At 47.3% G+C, this 21,077-nt stretch overlaps 1 protein-coding gene and 7 pseudogenes across 3 annotated transcripts; 4 read left to right on the top strand and 4 right to left on the bottom strand.

Annotated features, from left to right (window-relative positions):
• The first annotated feature begins 557 nt into the window (after positions 1-557).
• Positions 558-1,470, top strand: LOC125510288 (auxin-responsive protein SAUR36 pseudogene; annotated as a pseudogene).
• Positions 1,471-2,041: 571 nt separating this feature from the next.
• On the bottom strand, positions 2,042-2,874 carry LOC125556528 (auxin-responsive protein SAUR36 pseudogene; annotated as a pseudogene).
• A 1,472-nt stretch (positions 2,875-4,346) lies between these two features.
• LOC125510285 (auxin-responsive protein SAUR36 pseudogene) lies at positions 4,347-6,014 on the bottom strand (annotated as a pseudogene).
• A 187-nt stretch (positions 6,015-6,201) lies between these two features.
• Positions 6,202-7,425, top strand: LOC125510286 (auxin-responsive protein SAUR36 pseudogene; annotated as a pseudogene).
• A 173-nt stretch (positions 7,426-7,598) lies between these two features.
• Positions 7,599-8,324, top strand: LOC147972527 (auxin-responsive protein SAUR36 pseudogene; annotated as a pseudogene).
• A 339-nt stretch (positions 8,325-8,663) lies between these two features.
• Positions 8,664-9,989, bottom strand: LOC125510284 (auxin-responsive protein SAUR36 pseudogene; annotated as a pseudogene).
• A 483-nt stretch (positions 9,990-10,472) lies between these two features.
• On the top strand, positions 10,473-11,595 carry LOC147972526 (auxin-responsive protein SAUR36 pseudogene; annotated as a pseudogene).
• Positions 11,596-11,978: 383 nt separating this feature from the next.
• On the bottom strand, positions 11,979-16,683 carry LOC125510282 (uncharacterized). Of its 3 annotated transcripts, none has more exons than XM_087521512.1 (4): positions 15,408-16,682; positions 12,822-15,232; positions 12,494-12,707; positions 11,979-12,137 (listed from the first exon to the last, which is right to left on the bottom strand). In XM_087521512.1, the coding sequence occupies exons 1-2, from the start codon at positions 16,611-16,613 to the stop codon at positions 14,954-14,956; spliced, it is 1,485 nt and encodes a 494-aa protein (XP_087377638.1). In that variant the 5' UTR covers positions 16,614-16,682; the 3' UTR covers positions 11,979-12,137; positions 12,494-12,707; positions 12,822-14,953. The 3 variants fall into 3 exon arrangements, with proteins under 3 accessions (XP_087377638.1, XP_087377639.1, XP_048531381.1); XM_087521513.1 differs by lacking the exon at positions 11,979-12,137 and having other exon boundaries at positions 12,328-12,707; positions 15,408-16,076; positions 16,191-16,683; XM_048675424.2 differs by lacking the exon at positions 11,979-12,137 and having other exon boundaries at positions 12,328-12,707.
• Positions 16,684-21,077: the final 4,394 nt, after the last annotated feature.

Below are 21,077 nucleotides of genomic sequence, written 5' to 3'. Positions count from 1 at the left end.
GTGCCTTCTTATTGTCAACAGGTTGCATACAGCTTGTGATCATTATCAGATGAGCAGCTGCCTCTACTGATATGAACCTCATCTAGCTTACATAAAACTGTCACTTGCTAGAACAAACTCACTGATGTGCCTAGAAACCCCACATAACCAAAACATGTCCTCTTAACTACTTTCAAGTTCAGAACCAAAGGGGTTACAGAAAGCTGGATAACTAAATGATGAACATGTCCACAAGGAGCTAAGCCTTGAAGGCCTTCCCTCAACCTCAAAAAACCTTGTCCACAAGGAACTAAAACAGTTGTGTCTAAGAAACTCAACCATACCATAACTGGGAAGTCCATGCCGCAAATACTACTCCCTCCGTCCCAAAATTCTTGTCTTAGATTTGTCTAGATACAGATGTATCTTTTCACATTTTAGTGTTAGATACATCCGTATCTAGATAAATTTAAAACAAGAATTTTGAGACGAAGGGAGTACAATACATGCACTGGAACACAAACAGTCAGCACACCACACACATCAGAGGCATCTGCTGCGATACATAACACAAGATGGGTTTGGCATGGTTCTAGTCAAGATATGGACTCCTGTCACAACGTGAGATGCCGAATATCAAACACATCGTGTTCTAGACCAGCACAAGCTTTTCAACACCAACCATGTGGAAGCAAATGATACACCAAACATTTGGCCCCGCCGCGATCTAATCCAAACTTATCAGACCGCAACACTTGCATGCGCCCATCACATGGCCTTGTCCTGCGCCGACACGATGACGCCCTTCCCGTCGTCTCGCCTATAAATCCAGCGAACGGCTCGCCTATAAAGCCACACGTATCCACCACCAGCTGAGCACTGCAACATCCATAGCAGACAGCAGCACACGTTCTCCAAACCTCCAGCTGAAAAGCAATACCCAGCCAGAACCATGGCCGGCGCCAAGAGATTTGCTCAGTTGGCCAAGAGGCTCACCGTGACGGCCAAGGAAGACCAAGGATGCTGCACCTCTGCACCGGCTAAGGGCCGCTGCGTCATGTACACGGCCGACGGGAGGCGCTTCGAGGTCCCGCTGCTGTACCTCGGCACAACGGTCTTTGGTGACCTCCTGAGGATGTCCCAGGAGGAGTTTGGCTTCGCGAGTGATGGCAAGATCACGCTGCCCTGTAATGCCGCGGTGATGGAGTACATCATGTGCTTGCTGAGGAGGAATGCCTCTGCCGAGGTCGAGAAGGCGGTGCTGAGCTCTATGGTGACACCTTGCCACTACACTGGCTCTGTGATGCCTACCGTTGGAGCCGGCAATCAGATTTACTGTGTGTAGCTGCTGAAGAACAGCAGGTTTAGAGTAGTTTGCCTGGATAGTGTACAATTGTTAGATAGCAGACAATAGGAGAAGGAAAATTGTATGTAAAGCAATGTGATCATTACAGCAACAACCAACAGGAATGTGGTCAACCAGCAGTTGCAGCCATTCTTCTCTTTCGTTTTAATTGCATATAACTATATAATGAACTGAGCCAACGATTGTTGCAACTCTATTTCTAGATGTCAATAGTTTCATACTGCTGCACAGAGAATGAAAAAAAACAAGTTTCAATGCAATCTAGTATCATCTAAATCAGGACGCTAGAATGATCAAAAACTTGTGAATTAGTGAACCGGCCAGGTGGTACAGGGGCCATTTTAGGATGAACCATCAGGAGAATATTTAGAAGCCATCAATACAAGAAGTAGGATAAAATTTACAAAATGGAAGAGAAAGCAGGCTGTACTCCACGAAAAGACACTGATGTTTAACTGTTACTGAATTACTGAATGTTGTACCCACAAAACTTTACAGAAAGTGTCGACACAAGATTTAGTAGAAGTCTGTTATATATTCAGAATCTTCAGACATGCAGCTGGCTGAAGGCCCAAAGGAGAGTGCAGAGAAAGAGCTAAGGAATGGCTACAGCCTACAAGTTAGGTAGGCCATCAAGAACTAAGATATGACACTATTCGACAAGTTATCTGTACTGCATCAATTAAGATCATCCCTTTCGCACCTAATCAAAATGTTAAGAGTATGCATTCAAGTACAATCGCAAATTCCAACTAAGTCAGCTTCTCATCTGAAAAAGAAAAACTGTTGACAACTATAGGCCCATGGTTTCCTTCCAATTTCTTCCCTCCATCCCAAAAAATGTGTCTCAACTTTAGTATGAACTATGTTAAAGGATGTGACAAATAATGTATTTTTTCCATGAAAATTGTCTCTTATCTACATTTCCTGTGACAAACGAATCTTACATCAGACTCTACAGAACTCCTCTCGGACCTAACCAAAAGAAATATTTCACTAGCTAAACTAGTAGCTAAGCACAGAGAGCAAATTGATGGCTGAGTACTAGTCCCATCGATGGCGCCACACAGCTAGCACTGTAGTTGTGGCCATGCTCAGCAATGGAGCTCAAGAACGCCCTCTCGACCTCCTCAGAGGCCTCTCTCCTGACCAGGCACAAGACGTACTCCATCACCGTGGCATCGCAGGGCAGCGTGATCCTGCCTCCATCGCTACCGCTTGCAAAGCCAAACTCCTCTTCGGACATCCTCAGGAGCTCGGCGAAGACCGTCGTCCCAAGGTACACCAGAGGGACCTCAAACCGTGCTCCGTCGGCGGCATACACCACGCAGTGGCCCTCATCGGCAACCACAGACGACGTTGTGATGCAGCATTCATCGTCGGCCGTGTCCGAGGCATGATGCCGGCGGCGGGCCCCGGCTCTGGCAACCAACATCCGCTGACACTTCTTGGCCAGCTGAGCAAGTTTCTTTGGATGGATCATGGTTGAGTCTGATGTGTTCCTGACTGGCTAAATTTCAGTTTGGCCCTGAAACTCTGAAGGCGTGTTGTAGATTGTGATGTGGCTTGCATATGAGATGAAGAAGTTTGTGTTGAGCAGGCCATGGATTTATAGTAGGAGGAGAGGGCTCAGGGAAGTGCATATGCGTGTGGGTCGTGTGTAGCTATCAGCGAGAGCGTTGGGCAGGGGACAATGCCATGAGTGCCCTTCATGCAGTGTTGTTGCAACTAGCTGCAGACAGTGTGATGAATGATTTTGGTGAGATTTTCAAGCACCTTCCATGTCTGAAATGTGGTTCGGCTAGGGGGTCCTCGTGCCATTTCCCCAGCAAACCCATCACGACGCGTGTAGGCGAGACGTCCAGCCCAAGCTCCGGCAAGTGCCAAACACTTGGCCCCATTGCCCCAGTAGAACCTGATCCAGATCTCATCATGGCACCGCCATAAACGAAACACCGCCATAAACACTGGACCCGGATGGCCCCACAATGCCTCTGCCCAATTCAGCAGCGAAGACTGTTGTAGGCATCTTATCACCCAGCCACTAGTCCACTATCCTTGCCTCCATAGTGCCATGGCCCAGCAGAATCAAACGATCTCATTATCATGCACGCATCGAGCTCATGGCCTTGTCCTCTGCCCAACGCAAATTACTCATACGTCTATGCCTATATATTCATGGGCAGACGGGCTAGCTAGTAGTGCACCATCACTTCATCAACAAACTCACAGGCTAAACATTTCTGAGCAACATACCTCAGAACCATGCCCAGCAGAATAAACTCTGAATCTCATTGCCTCCTTCAGGAGCCACCATTTCACGCACCGAGCTCATGGCCTTGTCCCCTGCTCCCCAATGCAAATTAGTCATACGTCTGTGCCTGTATATCCATGGGCTTCATCAACAAACTCACAGGCTATTAGGCTAAGCATTTCTGAGCAACATACCTCAGATGTAAGACCACACAGACATGACCATGATCCATCCTAAAAGATTTGCTCAGTTGGTGAGGAAGTGGAAAAGTGTCAGGACAACATCCAACGACAACGAAGCAGGCTGCACGACACTGCAGGTCATAGATAAAGGCCACTGCACCGTGTACACTGCCAATATCCAAGCAGTATGGTGTCACTGCACCAGCAGCTTGCAGTTTGTAGCTCCTGAATATATGCCAAGCTTTTCCCTCAATTTTGCATGTTTTTCCATGGTGTAAAATAGTTCGACACTGGAGAATGGAAATTACATATTAGCATACCAGCTTATTGCATCCTACAAACTACCATTAACTATAAGTCTACAACCATATATCATTAGGACATAGGGCGCTAGAAAGCGATTTACTTTAACCTCGGGATTCAGAGTATAAAAGCACCACTACCATTAAGAGAATCAAAGATGTGATTATAATGTATGCTAAATAAATAAAAAAATTCTAATTTTCTGTTGCACTTATCTTCCAAAAAGTGTACTGAATCTGTATACAAGAACAACAAATACATACCCTTTTCAGAAGAAAATAGTCCAAGGAAGTTACCGTACAATATGCTCAACAACAGGGTTTATTTGATTTCTGGGCATTGTCTACAAAATAGAAGACCAAAAGCAAAGGTAGATATGTGATATCCTACGTTCTTCAGAAATTATTAAGTTTCTTCCCCAACTGAACTGATGTACTGCAAACGGCAGTTAGGGCGTATTCCGGCCTGCATTTTCATTTGTAGTGTGACGAGCTGACGAGAGGCCACCCAGCTCACGCAAGTAGTCTCCGACACAAGGGAAATGGTACCCAGAAGTGCACACTTCTGATGGCAGCGGCGCTGGAAGCGTTCATCTTCCAGGCAACAGACTGCAGTTCCTACCTCAAGAACCTATAGCCAGCTCAACCCACCTCCGTCTGGGACACACGATTCAGTTCCGACAGTTCTAGGTACAGTATGCTGATCATTCATCTAATCCTCCATCCGCATTCCCTTCGCTGCGCCATCACCGCGTTCTGCCACCTTCTGGTCAGGCACATCCTCTCCTGTTTCCTTACCCCACATATCATACCGACAAACTTTCTTCAGTACTCTATACGGCGAACTGCAGCAAAGGCCAAAGTATGTGTCAAATAGCCAAATTTCTCTCAGTAAAATAGTATTTTTTGTATCATTTCTCGTGATAGTAGGATCTTACATCAGACTGTACAGGGATCTTCAGGTTCTAACAAAAATAATCACCAGACAAGCTAGTAGCTAAGTACAAAGAGCAAACTGATGGTTGAGTCCCATCGATGGCGCCACACAACTAGCACTGTAGTTGTGGCAATGCTCAGCAATAGAGCTCAAGAAGGCCCTCTCAACCTCCTCAGAGGCCTCTCTCCTGACAAGGCACAAGACGTACTCCATCACCGTGGCATCGCAGGGCATCATGATCCTGCCTCCATCGCTGCCGCTGGCGAAGCCAAACTCCTCCTCGGACATCCTCAGGAGCTCAGCGAAGACCGTCGTCCCAAGGTACGCCAAAGGGACCTCGAACCGTTCTCCGTCGGCGGCGTACACTACGCAGTGGCCCTCATCAGCAACCATAGACGACGTTGTGCTGCAGCATTCGTCGTCGGCGGTGTTTGAGGCATGCTGCCAGCGGCGGGCACCGGCTCCGGCAGCTATCCGCTTGAACTTCTTGGCCAGCTGAGCAAGCTTCTTTGGATGGATCATGGTTGAGTCTGATGTGTTCTTGGCTGGCTAAATTTCAGTTTGGCTCTGAAAGTCTAAAGGTGTGGTGTAGATTGTGATGTTGCTCTGTAGGAGTAGATGAGATGAAGAAGTTTGTGTTGAGCAGGCCATGGAATTATAGTAGAAGGAAGAGAGGTCTCAGGGCAGTGCATATGTGTGGGTTGTGTGTAGCTGTCGGCAAAAGAGTTGGGCAGGGGACAAGGCCTTGAGTGCTCTTCATGCAGTGTTGTTGCAACTAGCTGCAGACAATGTGATGAATGATTTTGATGAGATTTTCAAGCACCATCCATATCTGAAATGTTTTTCGGCGAGAGAGCCCCATCGGGTCCTCGTGCCAATTCCCCAGCAAACCGATCACCATGGTTGTACAGGCCAGGCATCCAGCCCCAGCTCCGGCAAGTGCCAGACACTTGTCCCCAGCAGAACCTGATCTAGATCACATCATGGTGCCTCCAAACGGCAGCACCACATGTACCATGCCCACAACACTGTCTCCTTCCCAACCATCACACGCTCCACCTCCACCTTGTGGGCGCTTGCTTTACCCTTGACCTATAAATCCATGGCCTACTGCCCTCCAAACACCACCATTTCATCCACAGATAAAGGCATTCCAAGCTCCATCTCGCAGAAGTATTTCTCCCGTTTCCAGAGCCATGATGGGTGCCAAGACACTCGCTCAGCTGGCCAAGAAGTGGCAGAGGGTGTCATCTATCGGGCAGAAGAGGCCCACCTGGTCGTCGTCAACATACAGCGGAAGAAACGGGAGGGTCGTGCGGCACATCATGCTCACCGGTGGCCGGCAAGGGCCAGTTCGTCGTGTACACCACCAACGGTGTGAGGTTCGAGGTGCCGCTTGTGTTCCTCGGCACGATGGTCTTCGTTCAGGATGTCCCAAGAGGAGTTCGGCTTCGCAGGCGTTGACAGTGGCAGAATCACGCTGCCCTGCGACGCATCGGTGATGGAGTACGCCATGTGCTTGCTCAGGAGAAGCGCCTACGCAGAGATGGAGGCCGCGTTCCTCAACACCATGGCGATGCCATGCCACTATCATGCGACGGCACATCTGGGAGTTAGCCAGCATTTTGGTGTCTGCAGCTCCTGATTAGCATCTGCAGAGATATAGGAAAACAGGAAAAAGGCAATTTGTCTATGTGAAGCATTTTGATCTTTGGTGGAAGATGGACAATAGTCAGAGACAATGTTCTTCCACCGTATATATACTTTTTCTTGTAGTGATAAATGATCATATACAGATTTTTAGGATCCAAGCAGTAAGTGTCGAACATTTTTTTCTATGCAGTTTTATGGCCTCAGACACAAAATGTTACAAAGAAACGTTGAGGTGGAAGGTAAATCTTCACATCTGCAGAAGGGAGCTGACCTTTTGGAGAAAGGCTACTTCATTTTTTCTCAACTGCTGATAAAACCGTCAAATACCTGAGTCGGGACTGGCAAACCTGCAAGTGTTCAGAAATCAGGTGTGTCACACAGCATGAGCTCATCGAGACTTTGTGGTTGGCAAATTTGGATGCCTCTAGTTATGTTCGGGTCATGGATGTCCACTTACAGCATGAGCTCACATTACAGCATGTCCACTTCCCCAAAAGAAATACCAAAGCGGAATTAATGACAAGTCCTTGGATAGATTCAAGGGTGTGGCCCGGAACACTCAACTGCCAGGAAATGGTTGGCACTTGGCACCACAAGCTATGCTAGAGACCATGCAGACCATGGGTGTGGACAATGAGATATGGAACTTCCAGCAACTTGGCAGATCTGCAGCAATCAAAACACTATTAAACCAACAAGCACCTAACATGCAGTTTCAGGTGTAAGTGCAAAATACACCCAAAAGCAATGAAGTGAGCTCCTCTTCACCTCACCTAATTGCAATCACACAATTCCTGCAAAAGCATGAACTTCAAATCCCTTGATACAGGAGGCTGAACTGAATGAAACACCGCCATCACCGTCAAAAAAATGAAACACCGCCATAAACGCTGGACCCCGGATGGCCCCACAACGCCTCTGCCCAATTCGGCAGCATAGACTGTTGTAGGCATCTTATCACCCAGCCACTAGTCCACTATCCTTGCCTCCATAGTGCCATGGCCCAGCAGGATCAAACGATCTCATTGCCTCCTTCACGAGCCATCGTTGAAATCATCGAACTCATGGCCTTGTCCCCTGCCCAATGCAAATTAGGCATACGTCTATGCCTATGTATTCATGGGCTAGCTAGTAGTGCACCATCACTTCATCAACAAACTCACAGGCTAAACATTTCTGAGCAACATACCTCAGAACCAAGAACACACAGCCATGACCATGATCCATCCTAAAAGATTTGCTCAGTTTGTGAGGAAGTGGCAAAGGGTCAGGACAACATCCAGCGACAACGAAGCAGGCTGCACAACACCACAGGGCACAGATAAAGGCCACTGCGCTGTGTGCATGGCCAATGCCAGGAGGCTTAAGTTCTCCCTGACTTGCCTCAACAAGACAATCTTCGGCGAGCTGCTAAGGATGCCCCAGGAGGAGTTTGGGTTTACATGTGATGGCAGGATCACACTGCCCTTCGATGCAGCGGTGATTGAGTATGTCATGTGCTTGCTCAGAAGAAATGCATCAAAGTAGAGAGACCGTTCCTGAGCTCTATAGTGATGCCTTCCCAATATCCAAGCAGTACGGTATCACTGCACCAGCAGCTTGCAGTTTGTAGCTCCTGAATTTTGCATGTTTCTCCCACGATGTAAAATAGTTCAACACTGCAGAATGGAAATTACGTATTAGCATACCAGCTTATTGCATCCTATGAAGTACCATTAACTACAAGTCTACAACCATATATCATTAGGACATAGGGCGCAGGAAAGTGATTTACTTTGAACTCGGGATTCAGAGTACAAAAGCTAACACCTAACAAGCACCACTGCCATTAAGAGAATCAAAGATGTGATTATATTGTATGCTAAATAAATAATTAAAAAAATCCAATTTTCTGTTGCACTTATCTTCAAAAAAGTACTGAATCTGTATACAAGAACAACAAATACATACCCTTTTCAGAAGAAAATAGTCCAAGGAAGTTACCATACAATATGTTCAACAACAGGGTTTATTTGATTTCTCGGTATTGTCTACAAAACAGAAGTTCAAAAGCAAATATCAGTTAGATGTGTGATATCCTACTTTCTTCAGAAATCATCAAGTTTCTTCCCAAACTGAACTGATGTACTGCAAAATGTAGTTAGGGCATATTCCGGCCTGCATTTTCACTTGGAGTGTGGCGAGCCGACCAGAGGCCACCCAGCTCATGCAAGTAGCTAGTCTCCGATAGCAACTGCGGTGGAAGCGTTCATCTTCCAGGCAACAGACTGCAGTTCCTACCTCAAGACCTATAACCAGCTCAACCCACCTCCATCTGGGACACGCGATGTCAATCCAACAGTTCTAGGTAGAGGTAGGGACAGCAGTATGCTGATCGTTCATCCAAAATCCTCCATCCGCATTTCCTTCGCTGCGCCATCACCGCATTCTGCCACCTTCTAGCCAGGCCCATCCTCTCCTGCTTCCTTCCTCCGCATATCATACCGACAAACTTCCAGCCCATGTTTTTTTTACTTTCTTCAGTACTCTATACGACGAACTACAGCAAAGGCCAAAGTATGCGTCAAATAGCCAAATTTCTCTCAGTAAAATATAATATTTTTTATCATTTCTCATGATAGTAGGATCTTACATCAGACTGTACAGAGATCTTCAGGTTCTAACAAAAAAAATCACCAGATAAGCTAGTAGCTAAGTACAAAGAGCAAATTGATGGCTGAGTCCCATCGATGGCGCCACACAACTAGCACTGTAGTTGTGGCAATGCTCAGCAATAGAGCTCAAGAATGCCCTCTCAACCTCCTCAGAGGCCTCTCTCCTGATAAGGCACAAGACGTACTCCATCACCGTGGTGTCACAGGGCAGCGTGATCCTGCCTCCATCGCTGCCGCTTGCGAACCCAAACTCCTCCTCAGACATCCTCAGGAGCTCAGAGAAGACCGTTGTCCCAAGGTACGCCAGAGGGACCTCAAACCGTGTTCCGTCGGTGCTGTACACCATGCAATGGCCCTCATTGGCAACCACAGATGACGCTGTGCTGCAGCGATCATCGTCGACCATGTCTGAGGCATGCTGCCGGTGGCGAGCATCGGTCCCGGCTGCCAACATCCGCTGGCACTTCTTGGCCAGCTGAGCAAGCTTCTTTGGATGGATCATGGTAGAGTCTGATGTGTTCCTGGCTGGCTCCGAAAGTCTGAAAGTGTGTTGTAGAGTGTGATGTTGTTTACAGATGAGATGAAGTTTGTGCTGAGCAGGCCATGGATTTATAGTAGAAGGAAGAGAGGGATCAGGGTAGTGCATATGTGTGTAGGTTGCGTGTAGCTATCAGCGAGAGCGTTGGGCTGGGCCCTGGGGACAATGCCATGAGTGCTCCATGTGCAGTGTTGTTGCAATTAGCTGCAGACATGAAATGTGATGGAATGATTTTGATGAGATTTTCAAGCACCACCCATGTCTGAAATGTGCTTCTGGTTAGAGAACCCTATGGGGTCCTCGTGCTCGTGCCATTTTCCCAGCAAACTGATCACCACGGCTATGCAGGCGAGACGTCCAGGCCAAGCTCCGGCAAAGTGCCAAGCACTTGGCCCCAGCAGAACCTGATCTGGATCACATCATGACCATCAAACCACAGCACCACATGTACCATTGAACATGGCATTCTCGCCTGCCCAACCATCACACGCTTCACATTACTTTACCCTTGAGCTATAAAATCCATTGCTAAGTGCCCTCCAAACACCACCGCTTCATCCACAGACAAAGGCATTCCAACCTTCAATAGCAGAAGAATTTCTCCAGTTTCCAAAACACAAGAAACTACCATGATGAGTACCAAGACATTCGCTCGGCTGGCCAAGAAGTGGCAGAAGGTGGTTGCTATGAGGAGGAAGAGGCTCACCGGGTTGTCATCAACGTCTGCGGAAGAAACCAAAGGGTCTTGCAGCACATCATGCTTCTCAGTGGACGGCAAGGGCCACTGCATCGTGTACACTGCTGACGGCGTGAGATTTGAGGTGCCGCTTGCGTTCCTCGGTACGACAGTCTTCGGCGAGCTCTTTAGGATGTCCCAAGAGGAGTTTGGCTTCACAGGCGTTGACAGTCGCAGAATCACGCTGCCATGTGACGCATCGGTGATGGAGTACGCCCTGTGCTTGCTCAGGAGAAGCGCCTCTGCAGAAATGGAGGCTGCGTTCCTCTACTCCATGGCGATGCCATGCCACTATCATGCTGCGGCACATCTGGGAGTTAACCAGCATTTTGGTGTCTGCAACTGCTGATCACCATCTGCCAGACATAGGGATATAGGAAAAAAGGAAATTGTTTATGTGAAGCATTTTGATCATGCAAGTGAAGAAGCAAACAAGGAAGATGGGCGGTAGTTAGGGACACTGTTCTTTCAATGTGTATATATACATCTTGCAAAGATAAATGATTGATCACAGATTTTTAGGACCTAAGCACGAAGCATTGCTGAAAAATTCTTCTGCATAGATATATGGCCTCAGACCCCAAAATATTACAAAGGAACATTGGCAAGGGCTAGAAAATCTTCACAGATAGAGAAGGAAACTGACCATTTGTAGAAAAGCTCTGTGTTTTATTCGAACCAAGATAAAGTTGTCAGATTACATTTGAATTGGGATTGCAGTGGAACATTGACTAGGGCTAGAAAATCTTCATAGATGGATAAGGAAACTTTTTTTTTGCGAATAGGGTAAGGAAACTGACGGTTTGTAGAAAAGCTGTGTTTTATTCGACCAAAGATAAAACTGTTGAATTTTATTTGAATTGGGACAGGAAAACCTGCTAATGTGCAGAAACAGACCAGTAATCAGAGACATTGAATGAGCTCATCCACATTTGTATTTGGCTAATCTAGGTACCACACAACCACTAGTTAAGTGATAAGGATCAACGTGATGATCCTATAGTTTTTGTCCGATCTTTCACCGCAAGACAATTAGATAGCAAACTTTCTAATCGCGTGATCAATCCACGCAACCTGAAGATGAGGAAACGAATCCAGCAAGCAACGTGAAGATGAACAACATGCCTCTAACCTTGGCACGATAATCCTTGATCACACAAGAACCTTCATGCAATCATCACTTTATTTGATAAATAGCAGCGCCGTCCCCGGAGGGATGATTCACCACGTGGACACAATGTTCAAAACTCAATCTAAAAATTTCACCCCCTCTAAACCTAGCCACTAGCCTCCTTATATAGGCATCTAGAAAACTAGTCGGTTGGACAGGCCCACACCGAAACACACAAAATAAAAATCCTAAGTGGCCCATAACAAGACTTGGAAATAAAAATAGATAAAACTAGAACCGACCAAGTACATGGTTCGGTCACCCCCTTTGGCACACCTCTAACTTGGAGGAGTCCTGAAGTTGGGCTTCACCTCCTCCTTCATGGGAACAACATGAGGTACTGAGATGCCCTCATCATTAAGTCACTGTCATGGACAATACAAGTAAACTTCAGGTACTAACAAAATGAGCCCTGCGCTGCAACTTACATTACTGCAGTCCATGAACAAAAGCCACCAGAAAACAAAAATAGTGACATGAACTAGTGACAGCTCCATAGAGATGGACCTGATGCCATTCTGGCCCTGATGGTTACCAACTGGTTGGCCCATAGGAAAATGCAATGGAGATACCAGGAATGGCTGTCACATGCGATGCTGAAGATCATGCAGACGATGAGATATGGAGCTGTCAGGCAACTTGCTAGATTTGCAGCAATCAAAGCACTGCTAAAGCAAACAACAAACACCTAGCATGCAGCTGAAGCTGAAGCTGTACTCACCTATTCAGAGATGATTACTGCACCGAAGGGACCCTGGATGGTTTGCTCTATACCTCTGCCCAGTTCAGCAGCAAGAACAGTAGTATGCATCTGGTTGCCTAGCCACTAGTCCACTACCTTTGCCCCCTAGTGCCAGGCCCAGCAATATCTGATCTGAATCTCACTGCCTCCCTTGGAGTCACCATTGCAACCACCAAAATCATGGCCTTGTCCCCTGCCAAATGCCAATGAGTTATATCTCAATGCCCAGATATTCGTGGGCTAACTAGTAAGACACCGTCGCTTCAACAACAGTCAACAAACCAAGCATCCCTAAGCAGCAACATACCTGAGACTAGAACCAAAGAACCCAGCTATGATGCACCCAAAGAGGCTTGCTGAGCTGGCGAGGAAGTGGCAGAGGGTCAAGACGACGAGTTGACCACTGCCAGAGACGACGAAGCATGATGCGTGACACTGCCTGTCGCAGATAAGGGCCACTGCCAACGGGAGGCGGTTCGAGGTGCCGTTGGCATACCTCAGCACGACGATCGTTGGCAAGCTAATCAGGATGTCTCAGGATGAGTTTGGATTCAGAAGTAACCATTTCGAGCCAATTAACAGCCACCCTATTCTTTCACTGTTTCACAATCCATCATCCATGCGGTTCTCTTAATGATACAGGATGAAGTTTTCTTGTTAGAAATATCATAAAGTTATTTATTAGTCATGCATTATATACCAACTAAGAAAATAAAAGCATGTTAATCGACTCTTCAAAGTGGATACACTGTCAAGAGTATGTTCAAAATACTGTTGTCGGTCACCAACGATAAATTTTGAAGTTAAAAACACAGAACTCTAGTGCGTTAGTAAGTCCAGTGGACACTTGAGTCTGACTGAATCTAGTAAACAATGTCTGCACAAGAAACCTTCATTGGAGCCAAATAAATGGCCATACAGAGGCTTGAATAGCTGATGTTCCACCAAAACATGAAACAATGGAGGACGAAACCATTACGCAGACCACATAGTTGCTAGAATTCAAAAGATATGAGCAGGTAAGGAAGTGGTTAAGAAAGCAAGATAAATCAAGGAAGAATCTTGGACCGCAGACCAGAGGGGATCTGGAACTCAAAGCAACGACCACCTGATGTAGAAGTGATTAAGTAAATTGATTACACACCAATTATAAATAAGTGTCACAAAGAAAGGTATCAGATTAGTGGACAAGCCCCCAAATCTATTGATCCAGTGAAAAGCTAAGACTTTATTGGTTAAGTAAACATTATTATTATTGGTTCAGTTTCCTATATATATATCCCAGCAACAGGTTGATGCTGTGTTCATAGGTTAGCTACAGATGTCAACAACAATCATAAATAAATCTCATAGAGAAAAGCACAGAAGCTCTAGTGTGTTAGAAACTACATTGCCACTAGAGTCTGACGGCATCTAAAAAACAATGTTTGCAAAGGAGGCCTCAAGAAAAGCACAAAATTAGAATAAGATAACTGAAGAAAGGAACTATGTATTGTAGACCCTAGAGATGCTAAAAATCAAAGAAGGGAACAGCAGATACGGAAACAATTAAGAAAGATAGATACCAGACGAATTTATTGACTGACTGTAGATCATATGGAATCTAGAAATCAAAGTGATGACCACCTGATACAGAATTGATTAAGAATGTGTCATGAAAAATGCTTTCTGAAGTTCTGATTAATGGAAGAGCTGCCAGATCTGTTGGGACAATAAAAAATGCGAATATTTGATTAGATGAATAGCCGTTGCTTGTACCCATTTGCCTGTATGTCATCAATGGATTGAATAGCCTGAAAAACGTATCAACGCTGCAATCTCAAGTTAGCTGCATCAATAGGCTAAAATTACAAACAAGGATGAAGAAGCACTAGTTTGGGACCTTGTACTTGTATGTTTAATGTTTCATCAGTATTAAGTAGAACTTAGTCTTTAAAGTATGCAAACGAGCTTACTTCTCTGCTTAGTAAACGTCAAATGGTTACTGGTAAACTTAAAAAAGCGCTGCACCTTCAGTGAAATCGTTACTCATTTCAGATATAAAACCAAGCAGAAGGAAACTGACTACCATTATGGAAGAACAATGTTATAAAGGACATAAAACTGAGAGAAATAATAAAAAGGCGAGACCAAGAAAAGATATAGTGGACCCATGACAGATAAGTACTCAAGCTAAGAAGCAAAGTGGGTCTCAACTCAATGATGCACAGTTAGACATACTGATGGTTACACTCATTAGCCATAGCTTATGTCTCCAGTGCTCCCTTGCTAATTGCTACCCTACTATTATATGAAACTAGTACATGCTGTTGTCTCCACACCATCCAAAAACTGAAGCGCCAGCACATATAAGCATAAGCTCATCTCATCAGAAGAAATACACCAAGATCACTCCAAAGGGGCTGGTTCAACTGGCAAAGAAGTGGGCACAACTTGTCATCACCTCTCTCTTTCTGGCCTTCTCCTGTAGCCATCAATGTCGGCACTTATCCTCAAGATATAATCTCTTGCAGTTGTCAACTGTGCTGCTAGAGACTTCTTCTCATCCTCAATAGAAAGTAGAAATAACTCTATCTCCGCAACTTTTGCCCCATCATCATTAATAAGAGCTTCTTTATATGACCGCAATGCTGTGACAAGAACAGAGGGAGCTTCTTCTGGGCCCGCTGGACCATCATTCGCCACATTCTCTCCGGTAACTTTGTTTTCGAAATCTTCCTGAGACATAAAACGATTTCAGTGTAAGTAAGGATTCAAGTGTTTGATAGACATATTGTGCAAGGTTATATACACCAATGACATGAGAAAGATCTTAAGAAACAAGGTGCAGGACGGATTTATTTAGCAATGATCGAAGATCGAAGCAACAGAAGTGAAATAAGGACGGACTCACCTCGTTGCCTACCAAAGAAGGAGGCCACGCCATGATGTAAGGACGAGCAGAGTTTGTATACTTATTATCAAAAAGCTTGTTCAGCTTTGCTGTTTCCAGGCAGAGGGAATGGAGGGACTCGGTGTACGCATCATACTTAGTAGACACGTACACAAAGCCCTCGATGACCGCCTCGATCTGCACTGTGGTATAATCCTCTACTGAAATCTTAGCGTCATCAACAAATGTACTCAGCGGAAAAGTACCTTCCTGCATCCATTTCTCAACAACATCATCATCAGCTCTCCAGAGCCAAACAATAAGCGTTTCTGCCTCTATGACAGCCAGACAGAGCTTTCCATCCTTGCTATGACCCAAATCCAAACTAAATAGCGTAGGGTCCATCTCTACCAAGAATGGCGGCAAATCCACTCTAGAGAATTGCATTGTTGCAGTGTTGAGAACAAGTACATAAGCCTTACTCGTGTGTCTCCGATAAACGAATCCTTTCAGCTGTGTACCAGGGAGAAACGTGGGAACGATGTCTCCATCGTCCTCAGGTTGAGATGGCTGGGGGGTCTCCACCCACGGCAAGATCTGCCACTCCCTGGTGGCCGGTGAGAAAACAGCTAGACGCGCCGGCACTTGCTGCGGCTTGTTCCGGTGTTGGACACAGATCATACGGGCCTCCTGGTCCTCGTCGGATATGAAAATGAAATCAGGCACGCCCTTGACGAGGATCTCGTTGGTGGTCGGAAAGGGGAAGAGATGCAGTGCCTGCGTGAGGGGGTTGTAAGCAGCGACCTGGTATGTAGTCAGGTTGACGAGGACGACGCAGCCGCCGTGGCAGGCCTCTATGTGCCACCCGGGCGAGGAATCGCTGTCCTCCGGGAGGCGGGTGAGGAGGAAATCGGCGCCGCGGACGGCGGCGGCGAGGTCCGGGTCGGAGCGGCTGCGGAACGGGACGAAGGGATTGCTACGGCAGGAGTCGATGAAGAATCCGAGGAGCTGGGGCGGGTGGAGCGCGCGGAAGCGGCGGCGGAAGGCGGGGGACGAACGGACGGCGTCGAGGAAGGTGCGGCAGGCGAGGGCGGCGCGGACGAGGCTCGGGAGGGACGGAAGGAGGAGGAAGATCTCGCGGAGGAGGTCGTCTCCGATGGCGGTAATTGTGGTGGGGGACGGTGTCGGGCGTTTCGCCGGCGGCGCTAACCCTAGCTCTGAGACCATGGCTGTCGAGCTCGAGCTCGAGAGTAACGAGAATTTTCTTTTTTTTTTAAGGGAAGCAATGAGAATTTTCACTCACCGATTCCCTTTCTTTGTGAGCGAAAATTCTCATTACCATTTGCTCCCTGACAACCTGAGCCCACACGCAAACACCTGGCACTGTTTGCCTCGCTTTTGCTCAATTGATATTCCTTTGCTTCACCGACATCTACATCGCAAGGACGACAGACATGTCCCTGAGAGAGGCGTGGGAGGATTCGAAGCACTCGACATCATCGGATCGGAGTTGGCAAGGCCAAGAGTTGCGAGTGGAGGAGGTCGGGAGAGACGACCACGGCGCTTGCTCCTCCTAGCAGGATAGAGTGGGTTGCTACTTACTGATGGTCACACCGTCACTATACAAAGTTTAGAGCATCTCCAATCAAACTAGGTTAATTCGGCTCGTCGTTTTGTTTCGCTTCAAACCCTTATTTCCTCGTTTTGTACGTGCACTTCACGCAGTCATACCCTCCCATTGCACAGACGCATACATAGTATTGATGGGATGGAGAGAGAGAAGAGAAAGAAAAAAAGAAAATGTACTTCAAGTTGGGTTGTGTTCGACGTAGCGGACTGCTAGGACACCCTAATTTTCTCCTTACATACAGGTTGTATTTGAGAGTTTGACAACCGGATTAATGGGAACAATCTAATGGTCAAATTGGATAGACTTTGTCTCTCTTATCGACGGGCACAGTTCGGGTTGTCTGCCCAGACAAATGAGGACAAAGTGCGGGTTTCAGTTGAAGATGGTGTTTCCTTAATATATGTGTATGTAAAATTAGCACATGTTTGTTCCACACCATCAAAAAACCGAACCACTAATACATGCAAACAAAGGGTGGTGTCATTCCAAAGAGGCTCCTGGGCAGCTTCTAACCAGACTAGGAACTCTAGCCTAGTTGGCAAGCCAGCCAGATGTTTTGGACCAATCTAGAAAGATTTAGAACTACAGTCGGGGTCCACCACGTACCGATTCGCTAGAAAGGCGACTGTGAGGCGATCGCCAGGCGATTTCCTTCCAGCGCTAGGTTTAGGGTTTCGGCGGCGGGGGTGGTGTGTCTACGGTGGTGACGGGAGTGGCGACGGCGCTCCTCTCGGCACAGACCGGTGTTGTCCTCCTCGCCACGGTTCGGAGCTATGGCGGAGAAGACGAAGGAGAAAGCGGCAGGGACTCCGGCGGCAAAGGCAACCCCGGCGGCGGCTGCGACCCCGGGGAAGACGGTGAGCGGGGGATCTTCCAAGTCCCCTACGGTGTGCAAGACGCCGGATCCAACTGCGAGCCTCTCAGCGAGACTGGGAGGGATGGTACTTCTGGACAAGGAAGCGGAAGGTTTCGTCTTCGAGGAATCAGATCAGATCTTGCCTAAGAACATGAAGTGGTCGGCGGTGGGGAAGGCGTTCTCACCACGTCCGTTCAACAAGACGGTGCTGGAAAAAACTATGCAGAGGGCATGGGGTCTTCATCACGAAGCAAGATTCCGAGATATGGGCGATAACATATTCATAGTCCACTTTGGTAGCGAGGGAGATTGGAAGCATGCGATGACGAACGGACCGTGGCAGTTTGATTTCAACGTCCTGGTGCTAAAAGAGTATGAGAACAATATTAGACCCTCGGAGATGGTGTTTGACAAAGTAGATGTCTGGGTTAGAGTTACAGACTTACCACCGGGGAAGAGGACGGAGAGTTTTGGCAGAGCCCTCGGCAATTGGCTAGGGGAGGTAATCAAGGTGGATGTGGACAAGGATGGGATGGCAAGAGGAAACCAGTTATGTGTTAGGGCAAGAATCTCCATCTTTGATCCTTTGGTACGGGACTTATTCCTCAAGGCCACACCGGAGGATAAGAATAGGACGTGGTTTGATTTCCACTATGAGAAGATACCTCATTTTTGTTTTGAGTTTGGAAGGCTAGTCCACGAGGATGGGAGGTGTAACCCTCCGTTTGACAAATCTGCACAATGGGGAGGTTGGCTCAGAGCATCACCGGGGAGGAGCACTGGCTCCAAAACCGATGTGAAAGCAGGGAAACTCAATACTAGCAACAGCTTTGCCAGCTCACATTCGGAAGGAAATTCTAAGGAGTTTGGCAGCTCGGCTAGGGAGAAAGATATTCCGACCAAACGTAACTTAAAAGCTGACTTTGATAAACCAGAAAGCTCCCGCACTGGTGGGCAGCAAAAACTGGATAAGGGGGAGGTGAACAGCCCAAAGAAGGACCAATTTAGAGGAGCATGGCCGGAGGAGAGGGATCTCAGACATGAAATAGAACGCAAGAAAGAACGAGATCTAAGAGAACAACTTAAGGAGCAGCAAAGGAAGAGGGACATGGAGAGAGAGCAGCATGAGATGAGAATGCATAGGGAGTGGGAGGATGCAAATAGACAAGTTCATGAGGATTATGCCTACAAACCCCACTACCCCGTTCACAGAAGAAGAGGATATTATGTTAGGAAGCCTCGGGGTGATCAAGGGGATCATGGGAGAAGAGGAAATAGCCCCAGCGCTACACCAAATACAAGGAAGAGGAGGCCCCGACAGATGTGGGTACCAAAGGAGGCTGGAGATAAGTATGATGAAGTTGGCAATTTTGTGAGAGATGCTCGACAGAAGACAGCTTCTGTTTTTGATCGTATGGCTACGGATGATGCATCGGCGGACCCTGCCAAGGCGCGGGGCCGCCGAGAACAATGATTTTCTTAGCCTGGAACTGCCGAGGATTGGGGTTGGACTCGGCAGTTGGCGAGCTTAGGGACCTGGTTAGGTCATACAACCCAGAGGTGGTGTTTCTGTCGGAAACGAAGAAACGTGTGGGGGCAATGGAGAGATTAAAATGGAAGTTGGGTTTCAATCATGGTGTGGCGGTGGACTGTAAGGGCAAGAGTGGTGGTTTGGCGCTATGGTGGAGAGATCATGTTGATGTTACAGTGCGACCTTGGTGTCAGTATTACATCGATGCAAAGATTGTGGTTGATGAGTTTTCCTTTAGATTCACTGGAATCTATGGAGAACCATGTGTGGACAAGAGAACGAAAACGTGGGAGGTTCTTCAATATCTCAGGGCACAAGATGATCTACCTTGGTTATGCGCAGGAGATTTTAATGAAGCTTTGCGGCAAAGTGAGCATTGTTCGAGGATTGCCTGTCCGACTGCGGACTTGCGGACCTTGGTTTCTCTGGCTACCCCTTCACTTGGGATAATAAGCGAGATATGGAGGAGAACATTCAAGTTCGATTGGACCGGGCGACTTGTAATGCGAATTTTGCCCAGATGTTCCCGGCGACAGAAGTGCAGCATGTGATGACGGAAGAATCCGATCACCAAGCATTGATTATTAAGGCAGCGGCGGCACTGGCTGACTCGCGTGCCAAAGGACAGCGGCCTTTTATTTATGAGGCTGCATGGGCTCGTCATGATGGGTACGACGGGATGGTGGCCGCTGCATGGGGTGCAGCCCGCACAGCCAATCAGCAAGGTGAGCGGCTGGGGGCGACATGCAGCAGACTAAAGGAAACAACCAAGGCCATGCAAGACTAGAGTCGAAAGGTTTTTGGGTCGATTAAAAAACAGATTGGCCACCTGAAGGGGCAGCTAGTGGATGCGAAGGAACGAGCTGCTAGGACGGGTTATCGTCAGGAAGTTAAGGAAATTGAAGATCAGCTACATGAGCTCTATGAGAGAGAAGAGGTGTACCACAAGCAACGGTCGAGAGTGGACTGGCTGATGGAAGGAGATCAGGATACAAAATATTTTCAAAATCATGCTTCGCACCGCAAACGAAAGAACACGGTCAAGGCGTTGAGGAGGGACGATGGGACGAAGTGCACTGACGACGAAGGGATGCGAGCGATGGCAGCACAGTTTTATGAGCATCTCTTCGCTTCTGAAGGATCACACAACAAAGAAAACGTTCTGCAGCACATACAGGGACTGGTCATGGAGGAGATGAATGCAAAACTAGTAACACCGTTCTCTGACGAGGAGATACGCACGGCTCTTTTTCAAATGGGGCCAACTAAGGCACCTGGGCCGGATGGCCTTCCGACCATGTTTTATCAACGCCACTGGGAGTTGGTAAAGGACAATGTGTGCGCAGCGGTCAGAGAGTTCTTGGATGGGAAAGCGGCCCCCAATAGTTTTAATGACACAGTCATTGTTATGATTCCGAAGGTGAACTCACCGGAGTTACTTTCTCAGTTCCGACCCATTAGCCTTTGTAATGTGTTGTATAAGATAGCGGCGAAGGCACTGGCCAACCGCCTGAAAATGGTCCTGCCTTTCATGATCTCAGAGGAGCGGAGTGCTTTTGTGCCGGGTAGACTAATAACAGACAACGTGCTTGTAGCATATGAGTGTGTTCACGCGATCAGGAAAAGGAAGCGAAAGAGGCCTGTGTGTGTGGTCAAGTTAGATATGATGAAGGC

Source organism: Triticum urartu, chromosome 5A (assembly GCF_056163025.1).
Source record: "Triticum urartu cultivar PI428250 chromosome 5A, HENAU_Tu73, whole genome shotgun sequence".
Taxonomy (NCBI): domain Eukaryota; kingdom Viridiplantae; phylum Streptophyta; class Magnoliopsida; order Poales; family Poaceae; genus Triticum; species Triticum urartu.
This window is presented reverse-complemented; position numbering and strand designations above follow the sequence as displayed.

What these genes read in the sequence shown, in the direction of transcription:
- LOC125510282 (XM_087521512.1), bottom strand. Translation starts at nt 16,613, where the DNA reads ATGGTCTCAGAGCTAGGGTTAGCGCCGCCGGCGAAACGCCCGACACCG. An exon ending in CTTCTTTGGTAGGCAACGAG is followed by an intron (nt 15,233 to 15,407) that starts GTGAGTCCGTCC and finishes TTTATGTCTCAG; the next exon opens with GAAGATTTCGAAAACAAAGT.